General features: G+C 43.3%; 2 protein-coding genes across 2 annotated transcripts; one reads left to right on the top strand and one right to left on the bottom strand.

The window, feature by feature from the left end:
• Positions 1–168: 168 nt before the first annotated feature.
• MCTS1 (MCTS1 re-initiation and release factor) lies at positions 169–6,041 on the top strand. Its single transcript, XM_072336473.1, has 6 exons — positions 169–308; positions 899–1,051; positions 1,736–1,833; positions 2,941–3,074; positions 4,006–4,073; positions 5,817–6,041. Exons 1-6 carry the CDS (start codon positions 298–300, stop codon positions 5,896–5,898), a joined length of 546 nt encoding a protein of 181 aa, XP_072192574.1. The 5' UTR covers positions 169–297; the 3' UTR covers positions 5,899–6,041.
• Positions 6,042–8,347: 2,306 nt separating this feature from the next.
• C1GALT1C1 (C1GALT1 specific chaperone 1) lies at positions 8,348–10,117 on the bottom strand. Its single transcript, XM_072335653.1, has 2 exons — positions 9,991–10,117; positions 8,348–9,728 (listed from the first exon to the last, which is right to left on the bottom strand). The coding sequence occupies exon 2, from the start codon at positions 9,721–9,723 to the stop codon at positions 8,767–8,769; it is 957 nt and encodes a 318-aa protein (XP_072191754.1). The 5' UTR covers positions 9,724–9,728; positions 9,991–10,117; the 3' UTR covers positions 8,348–8,766.
• Between the last annotated feature and the right edge of the window lie 1,021 nt (positions 10,118–11,138).

Raw genomic sequence — 11,138 nt, forward strand, 5'->3', positions numbered from 1 at the left:
GCACAACACCCGGCCCTGCGCAGCACGACAGCCACAGCCCATGTTGCCGTCCGTGCGCATGCGCAGAGACGCAGCGCGGCCTGCTGGGAGTTGCAGTCCAGCCCGGCGCGGTGACTGCGCGCGTTCCGTTGTCATGGAGCGGCGCGACAGGCCGTAAAGCGCGCGGCGTTTCCGGCTGGCGCGGAGTGGGAGGGCCGGGACCTCGTGTGAGGAGCGCGGAGGCCCGGCAGCCCGCCCCGCGCCCGCCGGTCCACGCCCGGCCCAGGCTCTCGCTCTCCCGGCCCCCACCGCCCCAGGATGTTCAAAAAGTGAGTGGGGCAGAGCGGGGCAGGGTGGGGCCGGCCGTAGGAGGCCGGTATGGGCCCTGTGAGTGCGCTCGGCCGGGCGCGGCGCTCCATCTGCCGCAGCGGTAGGGCCGGGGCGCTGCGGGAGGGGCCTGCCCCGCTCACCCCGACCGTCTTGCGTGCGTCCTCAGCCTTCATCCTGCGCTCTGCCTTCCAGCTCGTTGATGCCTGAGGAAAGGAAAAGAAGCGATTTGGGGCGTTCCGTTGTCGAAACTTTGGGATGATGCACAGCGCAGGCGGGGGGCTGTGTAAACGCGCCTGGCCGGGCTGTAAGCGGTTCTGCTGTCAGCGAAAGCTGCCCCACGAGGCAGTGAAAGGCGCTAGGAGCCCCTTTGGTGCGGTCAGTGTTCGGGCTGGCTGCAGCTGTTGGGGGTAACCCTGCCTGTCCCCGCCCAGGGCCGGCGTCACGGCTCTTGTAATGCGGTACATCAAAGTTGGGCACATTATGTTGTTAACTTTTTCTAACCAGTGTATACTTGTTTAAGGACGCTCTGTAAATGCCACATCGTTTGGGCAGCAAAGTCTGTGTTTCTGAAATGTTTTTCGCTTGGCAGATTTGATGAAAAGGAGAACGTATCAAACTGTATCCAGCTGAAGACTTCAGTTATTAAAGGTATTAAGAACCAGCTGATAGACCAATTTCCTGTTATTGAACCATGGCTAAACCAAATTATGCCAAAGAAAGACCCTGTCAAAATAGTAAGATGGTAAGTTTCTTTTTGTTTAACCTCTGTTTCCAACATGCTTGGGTTACTTCATGTATATTTTTACTTTCTATAGAGGAACAGCCTAGGGGCTTTAAAAAGCATGTATCCATTCTTGTAGATAGAAGTGCTTGTTATAACCAGCCAGAAATATTGTGTGTGCTTATCATGCTGTTGAAAGCACGCTTGTAGGGTGCTGGAGGAAAATGGGAATGCCTGGTGGTAAACATCTGACCTGTACAGTGACTCTTGGGATTAGCTTGTTGTTGAAGGGAAGCATTCAGCTTTATGGCTTCAGAAGATCAAACTTGTATAGATAGCTTCCAGGCGTGCTTTTATTTATTATTATTATTTTCTAAACTACTATTACTGATTCTGGGTTTCCATCTATTGTTTGGTTTACTTTTTAAAAATTATTTTATTTTTATTTGTTTTATTTTATTAGAGGATAGGATATTTTTTGCTGGCTTTTGTGACCAGCTGCCTGTCTGTCTGCAGAACAGGAGAGGGAATAGTGCATGAGGCCAATACTGAAGAAGAAAGCATCTGGTATTTTTAGTTTTATACGTTCCTGATAATTGACTACCTTAATTATCCTCAATTGCCAACATAGATCAGAATATGTGAAGCCTTTAACTTACGAAAGAGCTAAGTCATTGTTAAGGTTACATTTATTTTATTCTGCAGTCATGAACATATAGAAATCCTCACTGTGAATGGAGAATTGCTGTTCTTCAGACAAAGAGAAGGGATTTTTTACCCGACGTTAAGGTTACTTCACAAATGTAAGTTCTCTGAGGATGGTGGTTGTGGGAGCAGAGGGGTGAGTGTGTCAATCAAGAAGACCTCTGTAAAACAGTTAAAAATACCTTTTGATATTTATATAGCGCCTCATACATGTTATAGATCTTAAAGATGTATCATATTTCTGGCTGTATTTGCATTACTGCTTCTAGGTGGCTTGTTTTCTCCAAAATAAATGTAATTCTCTATGTTTAGTAATCTGACCTTTAATTTTTAGGTATTACATTGCAGAATTCTTGGTGGACTTCGTGTGGAGTGATTTTTCTCTCAGAATCTATATTTCTTGTTGTTAATCTTGTTATCCTATGTTTGTCGTTTCAAGCCTTTCTTTGAACCATTTTTGCTGCATTTAAACACTTGTAGGTTCTTACTGCAAAAGTAGTCTTTAACCAGGTGTTCAATGATGCAATGGATGCTCGTCTCCTAGAACTTATATTGTGTAGTTTTTACTTCTTAAAATATAATCTTTTGCATTACTTTATCTCTACTTTTGCTGTTCTCCTCCATTCTGTTACTGCTTTGGATGGCTTTGGCTGTCCATAAAACGTTGATCTGTATTCAAAAACCATGTTTGAAATAGTTGATGTTGCACAAACTTGGACGGTGCCTTTGAGGACTGACATTCGTGAATTTTGTCTGCCTTTGCCTATTTTGTCCCATTATTTCTGAAGCGTTTATTTGTAGTGGAAGAAACTGTATGTATGGTTATGGGGTTTTTGTTTGTTTGTTTCCTTTTGAGGGATTTAACATCCCTTAGGATGTAGGCACTTCAGTGATTGTTTTGTTTGGTGAAGCTTGTTACAGTTTTTATCGCTTTTATAAGGGCTGTGTGCACATGCAGGAAGGACTGGCCTAGTGTTTAGTTCTGAGATTCCCAGCCTTTGGCTCTCAGAACAAAGATTTAATCAGGAAAAACAGTACCCGTGTTTTTTTCAGGACATTGTTGCCCAGCATGAGTGCTGCTAATCATTTCTAAACCTTCTTGCCCATGCAGCACGTTATACATCTAATTGCCCCGGTATGGTAATGAATTATTCATATTGTTATCTTAATGTATTAATTGTAATGCTGTATCTTTCCCCTCTTAGATCCATTTATTCTACCACATCAGCAGGTTGATAAAGGAGCCATTAAATTTGTACTAAGTGGAGCTAATATAATGTGTCCTGGCCTGACGTCTCCTGGAGCAAAACTTTACCCTGCTGCCGTTGATACTGTTGTTGTATCCTTCTTTAATTATGAATTACTTCTTGCTGAGTTGAATTTGTATGTGTATGTTCTCAGCTGGTTACGAACTTAATTACTTTGGTGTTGAATATTATTTCATGGAATAACTAGTAATCTGAAAAGATTTGCAAAGCTCTGAATGTTATTTGGAAAGATTCATATTGTTCTTAATTCTTTTTTTTCCTGTTGTGGTGTTTCAAAGCCCCCCAGAATTAACTATTCCTGCTGTGCTTGGTTAGATGGGAGGCTCTTCTGTTAATGTAATGGGCAGTAGAAGCTGCTCTGGTGTTAGGCAGGGTTGCTGACAGAGGTGAGGTACAACATAATTTTTTGCCCTGCTTCCTTTAAACAATTATCTCCTTCAGTTATAGAAGAGCACAGTTCATTTCTTAGGGAATGAATGCATTACTGAGAAAGGAGCTGTGAGCACATTCAGTATCAGTGCCAGCCTCTACGGCTGTTGTTGCTATTCAGATGCGATTGGAGAAGATGCACACTTAGTATTACATGCTTCTGAGCTTGGAGAAGGATGTCTCATTTCTTCTCATATCTCATTCCTTCAGATATGTCTCAGTTCTTCTGTACAGTGTGATGTAAAATGGTGCCATGTGTAGCTGCAGCATCAGTGTTAGATGTGAAGGAACATATGAAGAATTGTGTTGGGAGATTGTTTTGCAATTGCTATTTGAAGTTCATAAATATGTGCTTCACAGTCTGTGCGCTGATTCAGCTGTTCATTTTGCCTACCTTCAAGAGCTAGTGCTCTGCAATTACTGGAGAGACAAAAGTTCTGCTAGGAAGTTTGATGCTATTTTGTGAAGTGATTTCCTCAAGTTACTTGTTACTGCTTTTACTTTTTGGAAATAACATTAAAAAAAAAAAGCAACCAAACAAACCAACCTGTTTTCCTTAGCGGTAATTTTGAGGCAATAATGGCAGAAGGAAAACAACATGCATTATGTGTGGGAGTCATGAAGATGTCAGCCGATGACATGTAAGTGTTGTAAAAAATGAAATATAACTTGTCCCATGCCATAATTTCTTCTTTAGTTTGCAATTTAAGCTCTACTGTCAAAGTTATTGAATCACTGTTGCAATGTGTTTCTTTTATGTATAGCGTTTATTTAAGCTTTTTTAGTTAACATTAAGCTGGGAGAAAGGAGGCAAGGAGTGTCTTTCCTAGTTATTTATTCACCAAATGGAGTCAAAATAGTTACTTTATGTGAATATAGATATAGAAGACAAACAACTTTGGTGGTGTCTCTGAATGTCAATATTTCTTACGCTCTGATAATACTTCCTCAGAGATTCTGCCGAACAAAGAAATACCTCTGAGCATTTACTGCCTGTGCTGGGTGGAAGTTGTAATTTGGATCTGAACAGGCTGAAATGTTATTTATTTTCATGTAAGGGCAGCAGAGGCTGAAGTCCTACTGGTATTTGGATGACCAGTTGGTCTTTTTAGTTTTTGCCTTGGACCCACATGCAGCATTCCTGTCTAAAATCCTTGCTAGCTAAGCTTCTCGTGAGATGTAGAGATCTGGTTGGGGGTAAATGCCGGATGAAATGGAGGCATACAACTGAAAAGAATGTTGATTATTCTTAGCATTCTGATAATCCAGAATTAGGAGATGAGACTTTCTTTTTGGTCATCTTAAGTCCTATGATATCTTGCAGTGTGTTGATCTTGCAGCCATTTTACAAAGCAGCCCTAGTAGGTCTGGGCTGCTTTGGTTCCAGCCCCACCTAGCTGTACTGTGGGTGACAAAGCTGGTTCTGATGGAAACAAATTACTCTTTCTTACGGGGATAATTCTCATTTGGATTATCTTTCTCTGTACCACATCACTGTGTGGTTATAAGCAGTAATGAAAGCACAGGGGAAAGCTGGGTATATGTTCCAATGGACAGGTTTTGGACCTGCTGTAGTCAATGAATAATTATTTCCCTGAATTATTTGCGGTGACTTTGATAGATTCAAAGAAAAGGTTAAGAGAAAGAATATATAACTCCATTTGTCCCATCCTACATCTTCAGAGATTTGCCGTGGTCATTGAAAGCCTGGGCGTTCCTAATCCTTACTTCAAATTCACTTGACTATTGTATTCCCGTGGGAAGTAACATGAACTGGAAAGGGAAATGACAGTGCTCTGTGCGTGCTGTTTTCTGTGGTACCATCTAAAACAGAAAATTGAGAAACAGTAGTATTTAGATCACTTTGTATTGTGATACTCGATGCGTTAATGGAATTAACACAGGTATTTTCCTTCTTGATTCCCAGGGGATTTAAACTTTTCTGCCCTAGGATGATGAGTTTTGTCTTGTTCATTGTGATAGAAATAGATCTTTTTTTTCCATGGAATTCACTAACTGGAAAGAAAGATGAGCACAAATCCAGTGTGATTGTACAAAACCACCATTTTTAAGAGCTCACTTGACTCCTATTACATAGGAAAAGTCCATATGTAAAATGCTGCAAGTCCTTGTCATGTTACTTTAGCATTTGTAGTCCTTTATTAATAGGTGGGTGTCTTGCAGCTAGAAGCAAAGCAGCTCACCTGCATTTGATTCTGCAACACAGTAGGAACCATGAGGTCAAATTCTGTATTCCTGACGTGTTTTCTGTTATCCCATCCTGCAATTAGACGAGTCATTTGCAAGCACAGTGTACTTTCAATGTGGTGTTTTGTACTGCTCCAACATTAACCTAATACTTTTGTGCTTTTGTTCTTCAACAGTGAGAAGGTCAACAAAGGGATTGGTATTGAAAATATCCATTATTTAAATGATGGTCTTTGGCATATGAAGACATACAAGTGAAACAAAAGGAACTGTGTTACTCCAAGGGAATGCACTTAGGTTAAATGTGGACTGCTTTGTAATTCCTCGTTTTTAATGTGACTGAATGTACAAATTATTTTGTTCTGTGGCAATGCTAAATAAAACAAGTGAATGCAAAAGTACTGATAGGCTACGATAGTTTTCTAGATTTCTTTTTACTACAGTTTTTAAATGGTTTGTCTTAAACCCCAATCTTCAGTCACTGAAGGAATCTGGTGGGAAAAATCCTGCACAGACTGTGAGTAGAATTTCAAATGAAAAGGAGGAAAAAGCCAAGGAATGTTTACATTTTTATGCTCCTCTAAAACAGTAATGTAAAATGTACATGAAACATCGTTAGTACCGTTTCTCAAACCTTCATAACACTTCAGAATTTCTTGCTTCTGATTTAACATCTCACTAGCTTATCTCCTTATTGAATGTGGAGAAATGTTTTCGTTTTTGTTTTTTTTTTTAACTTATTAACAGCATTAACTTTAGTATTTTACTTCAGGAATACTTCAAGAAGCGTTTATCAATAGGATTTAAGAACATAAAGTCGTATGTGGACTATAAAGTCTTCTATCTTAGTTCATAACTTAAGAATATATATAAGCTCAAATTTCTACCTACCGATACTGATACTGCTCTCCCTACTGTGGCATTTACTGCAGTGGTGGTCACGCTCCAAATGGAGTACGTGCCAGTTGGTGCCTGATGTGCTATTCCCTGTTTGCGCCTTACTATAGGAGCAGAAACAAAATCACTGTTCAACAAAAGCACGATAGCAAAACATAGCTCTAGAGCCAAGTGTGACTTCAAAAGGGATGTCAGCTTCTGGAGGCTGTTACACAGGTACACCTGCACCAGTGTATAGAGAGCACTGTTTTAGTAATCCACCACTTTGTTCAGTGATTGCATACTCAAAGCTGTGTCTATGAAAAACAGGCTGTGCCATGGAATTATTGAATAAACTAAGAAAACATTAAGGTTTACTGTTCGTAACTCTGTCTCTGGAAGTATTTATTAATATCTTAAGCCTCTTTTCTAACACTTGTATTTTACTAATGGTAGGGCTCGATTTTTGTGTAGTGCCCTGCATGTTTTATTTTGTGACCTTTACAGCAGATAATGACAGAGGTGTTCTCAGTCTAATTCTGAAGTCAAATTACAACCCAAGAGATATAAGTATTAATAAGTGCTACTCTTAAATTACTTCCGCAAAATTATTTGCACGACTGCTTTTGAAAAGGACAAGGTGTATCTGAAAATATACATGTAATTATCACTGTAATTTTCGTATCCTATACCGCTACACTGCAGACAGAAGTTGGGTCAAACCTCAGGCCTTCAGAATAGTAGTGGACATTATTACACATTTTAAAGACTCTGCCATAATTTATTAGTGCTGTGGGGAATCAGTTTGTGCCTCAGTGGTTCCTTTGTGTATAAAACAAGATAGTCCTGTGGCTTTTTTTCTTCTATTTTGTCCCTAAGTCTTTTCTGAAACAGCTGTGCTATCTGCCTTGGTGCCATTCTGAATAAGAGATGGTGCTCAGAACAGAATACTGTAGCTACTTATCAGCTCTGGTTTAGCTGTTTCACAACCCTTCCTCCCCCTTTGCAGCTAAAGCTAGGCTGTAATATTGCAGATAGCACAGCTTTCTTCAACAGACTAACCTTGTGTCTTCTAAGCTCTTGTATAGGTAATGTAGTAGCAATGAAGTCCAAGGCAGTACCACTTTAAGCCTTTGCAATGTCTAGGTTGGGTAAGTGGATTCTAAATGGAGTAAACACACCAAAGTGCTGTTTATTACCACTTAACTGTAACTGGTGGAGGAAAAGAATGAGGCAAGGTGACGTGTGAAGCTTGAGATTTCAAACGCACATAAAGTGTAGGAGAGTTCTGTACTGGTTTTTTTTTGTGCACTGAATGTGTTTGGCATTGTGAACAAAGAAAGGCTGAGTGTGGAAGCATGTTGATCTATCTGCACTTTGGTGTTCAGAAATGTCTGTAAATAGAGCTGTACTTTATACTTGTGTTCACAACTAACCAGCTTCCGTGTAAACACTATTAGCACCTCTAACACTGAAGACAAATAGAACTTTTGTTCTAATGTTCTTATTTAACAACTCTAAATGAGCAATTACTCCTGTGCTAACAGGCTACCTGACCGTACCGATATTTATGTAACGCTAATATTCAAATGTAGTTATCTCATTCTTTGGGAGATTAAGAAAGGCGGTCTAAAGGTCACTTCATATTATTCTGCATTGACTTCTCAATAGATTTCTTCTGTCAGTTACTTCCTGCTAGCTTGTTTCTGAGTTAGGAGATTGTACATAAAGCAACAGGTGCACCCTATGGACTGCCTAACCAGTGTAATTCAAGCTGCTCTATACTTCAGCGTAAAGGAAATCACATGAAAATTGGGTCTTTCAGACTGAATCTGTAGTCAGTTTTATTGGTACGTCTTAAAAAGATATAAAGACATTCCGGAAGTGTCTGGAAGAATTGAGAGAATCAAAATCTTGCAAAAATAGATTTATAGCAGACTAAAGTTCTTTTGACTTTTCATTAATAAATACTTAGATATACAACCTCCCTCCCTCCCCCCCCCATAAACTTCATTTCCTTTTATCCCAAACAACTTCTTTATCGTCCGTTCTAGCACTGTCAAAAAGCCAGAATCGTTCTTGTATAAAAGACTTAGAAAGTTCTCCTTCCGCTTTTAAAATTAAGAGCTTTACCAAATCCTTGTGCAAAAAAAGTACACGAGTACGATTGGATAAGAAAATCGAGTGTCTGTACAAATGCGTGTCATGAGAACAGCTGCCTCCTTGGTCCCATCTCCTCCCTGAAAGACATCAGTCATTGTCTGAACCCGCAGGGGGTGAGAAGACGAGAGCATCGCTGTAAGTGTGGCCGTAGGGCCGCAGCCTGTAAACGCCGTACATCATCACGTGCATGTGGTTGGGAGACAGTCCGTTGAAAGTGATGGCCATATCTGAGCAGCAGCCGTCCACCACCTGCTCAGGCCGACTAGCCATTGCCTCTTTAATGAGAGCGTTGACCGATTTGGTGTTAAAAACATCCTTTCCTTCGGAGTCCTCTGCGTTCTCAGCAATCACTCCGGTATACTTCAGGCACACTGCTAGTTGTTTGTCCTCAGAAAGCTTCCAGATCATACCGCCTTGCTCTGGACATTTGTCAGAGTCTTCAAAGACGTGTGAGAGTCGTCTTAACGATTCAATGCTCAAAACAATTCCTCCCTCCCCATCTACGTACTCTAGGTCACCAGATTTCATAGTATGGCCTATATAAAAAGGCTGCGCAGGGTCTTTCTTCAGTAAGAAATACTTGAGATTTTCAATAATAGCAAACGTTGTTGGATAGGCAAGGAAGAACCAGTTGAATTCATCTTTATAACGTTCATAGGTTATCTTGTAAGCTTTTCTCATCATTGTCCACATATCGTTGGTGTTGAGGACCACGGCGTTGAACACTTTAACGTTCTCAGAGCTGTAGAAGTCTGCCTTGTCGCAGTGCTTGCTCCAGGTGTCTTTCACTGCAGCCCAGTGACCGATGTCTTTGGGTTTGACGAGGACGATGCAGTAAACGCGGATGCTCTGGCTGAGCTCCAGTCGTTCATCTTCCGAAAGATTTAACACTTCTTCTTTGTTCGGAGCCTGAATGTGATGGTGCTCGTGACGATGCGCTCTGGTCCCGTGGCCGATCTTAACGTGTCCGAGGAGCGTGACCACTACGCAGAATACTCCTCCCAGCAGCACGCCCTTCATGAAAGAGCTGCTTTCGGAGAGCATCGTTCCTGGAAAAGAGACGCACTTTAGGGACTTTAGGACAAGCGCTCCCCACCGTTTCCGTGTGTAAGCGTGGCGGCGGGCACCGGGCAGCCCTTCCGCGGGCAGGTGCCTTCCGCACTCTCTGCTCTCATCCGCGGCCCCCACCGAGCTGCCGTCTCGGGCCGAGCCCCGCGGCCCCCGCTGCCCCCAGCCGCCGCGGCCGTGCCCGCTCCCGTTTTCCCCCGCGCCGTCGGTAACCGCGCCAGGCCCGACTCCGCCGCCACTCACCGGCGCCAGGACACCGGCACCCGCCGCGTCCCGCCCCTTCCGCCTCCTGTTCCGGTTCCCGGCGGAAATGCCGCGCGGATCTTCCGCTCCCGGTTGCCCCCGGCTCCCCTCGCGGCGGTCGCTGGGCGGCGTCGCCGTTTCGCAGCACCCCGCAGTGGTGCCGCACGCGCCGTTCGGTTCGGGAGGGCCTCATTAAAGCGAAGGCGAGATGTGCCGCGATGTTTTGTCCCGGTGTTGCAGAAACCCGCTGCTCTCCTACAGCTGTACCCGGGAGGTGGCCGGCGGGCTCGTGTTGGGCACGAGGGTGTCGTTTCTGACTGGATTTGGGGACTGTAAGCTCGTGATTAAAGAAACTTATCTCAGCTCCCCGTGTTGCCACCTGCAGATTGCTGTGTGCCAGGGGAGGTCCTGTCCTGCACCCACAGCTAGTCTCATGTAAGAGATGTGATCTGAGGCAGGGAGTATCAGTGCCAACCGATGTGGGCAGGTGCTTGGCCAGCAGGGCCTCCTTCACAGTGGGGAGTAGAGCTGCTCCTGGAATGGGAGCACGGGAAATGAACGTGTATCTACCTGGAGAAAGAAGTAATGCCACAGCTGTCTTTTGAGGAGCCTGCTGGTCGCTGCTGTGTCTGATAGCAAGGTGAGAATGAGGAAGAGGAACCCCCTTATACAGCTCTTGGTACTCAAAGAGAAACACCTAATAATCACAGTCACCTCCTGAGGGTCACTCAGGTACATCTTGCCTGCCTGCACTGGCTCAGCCAAGGATGATGGAAGCAAGCATGTCATCTGAAGGGTGGGCATTATCTGCAGGTTGGCATTATCTGTAGGTTGGCATTATCTGCTGGCTGGGCAGCCCAGTGCTGCTGCAGGCAGAAAAATATAGCCCCGAAAGCTCAAGAGATGATGCAGAAATACACGAGCTGTTTGATTACCCGGCAGTATTCTCCCACAGCTCATGAATATATTTATCTCTGGAGCTTTGTGGTGTGTGGGCTTTTAAACAGCTGAGTCCTAAAGCTTATCAGAAGCATCAGCTATTGCCTAAAATTGTGACAGAAATTTAACGCCAATATGTGTTTTTCTCCTTTCCTTTTGTTTGTGTGAAATACAGTGTGTTTCAGGCAAGGTGCTGCTAAATGTAAACC

The sequence above is a fragment of the Excalfactoria chinensis genome, chromosome 4 (assembly GCF_039878825.1).
Source record: "Excalfactoria chinensis isolate bCotChi1 chromosome 4, bCotChi1.hap2, whole genome shotgun sequence".
Lineage (NCBI taxonomy): Eukaryota > Metazoa > Chordata > Aves > Galliformes > Phasianidae > Excalfactoria > Excalfactoria chinensis.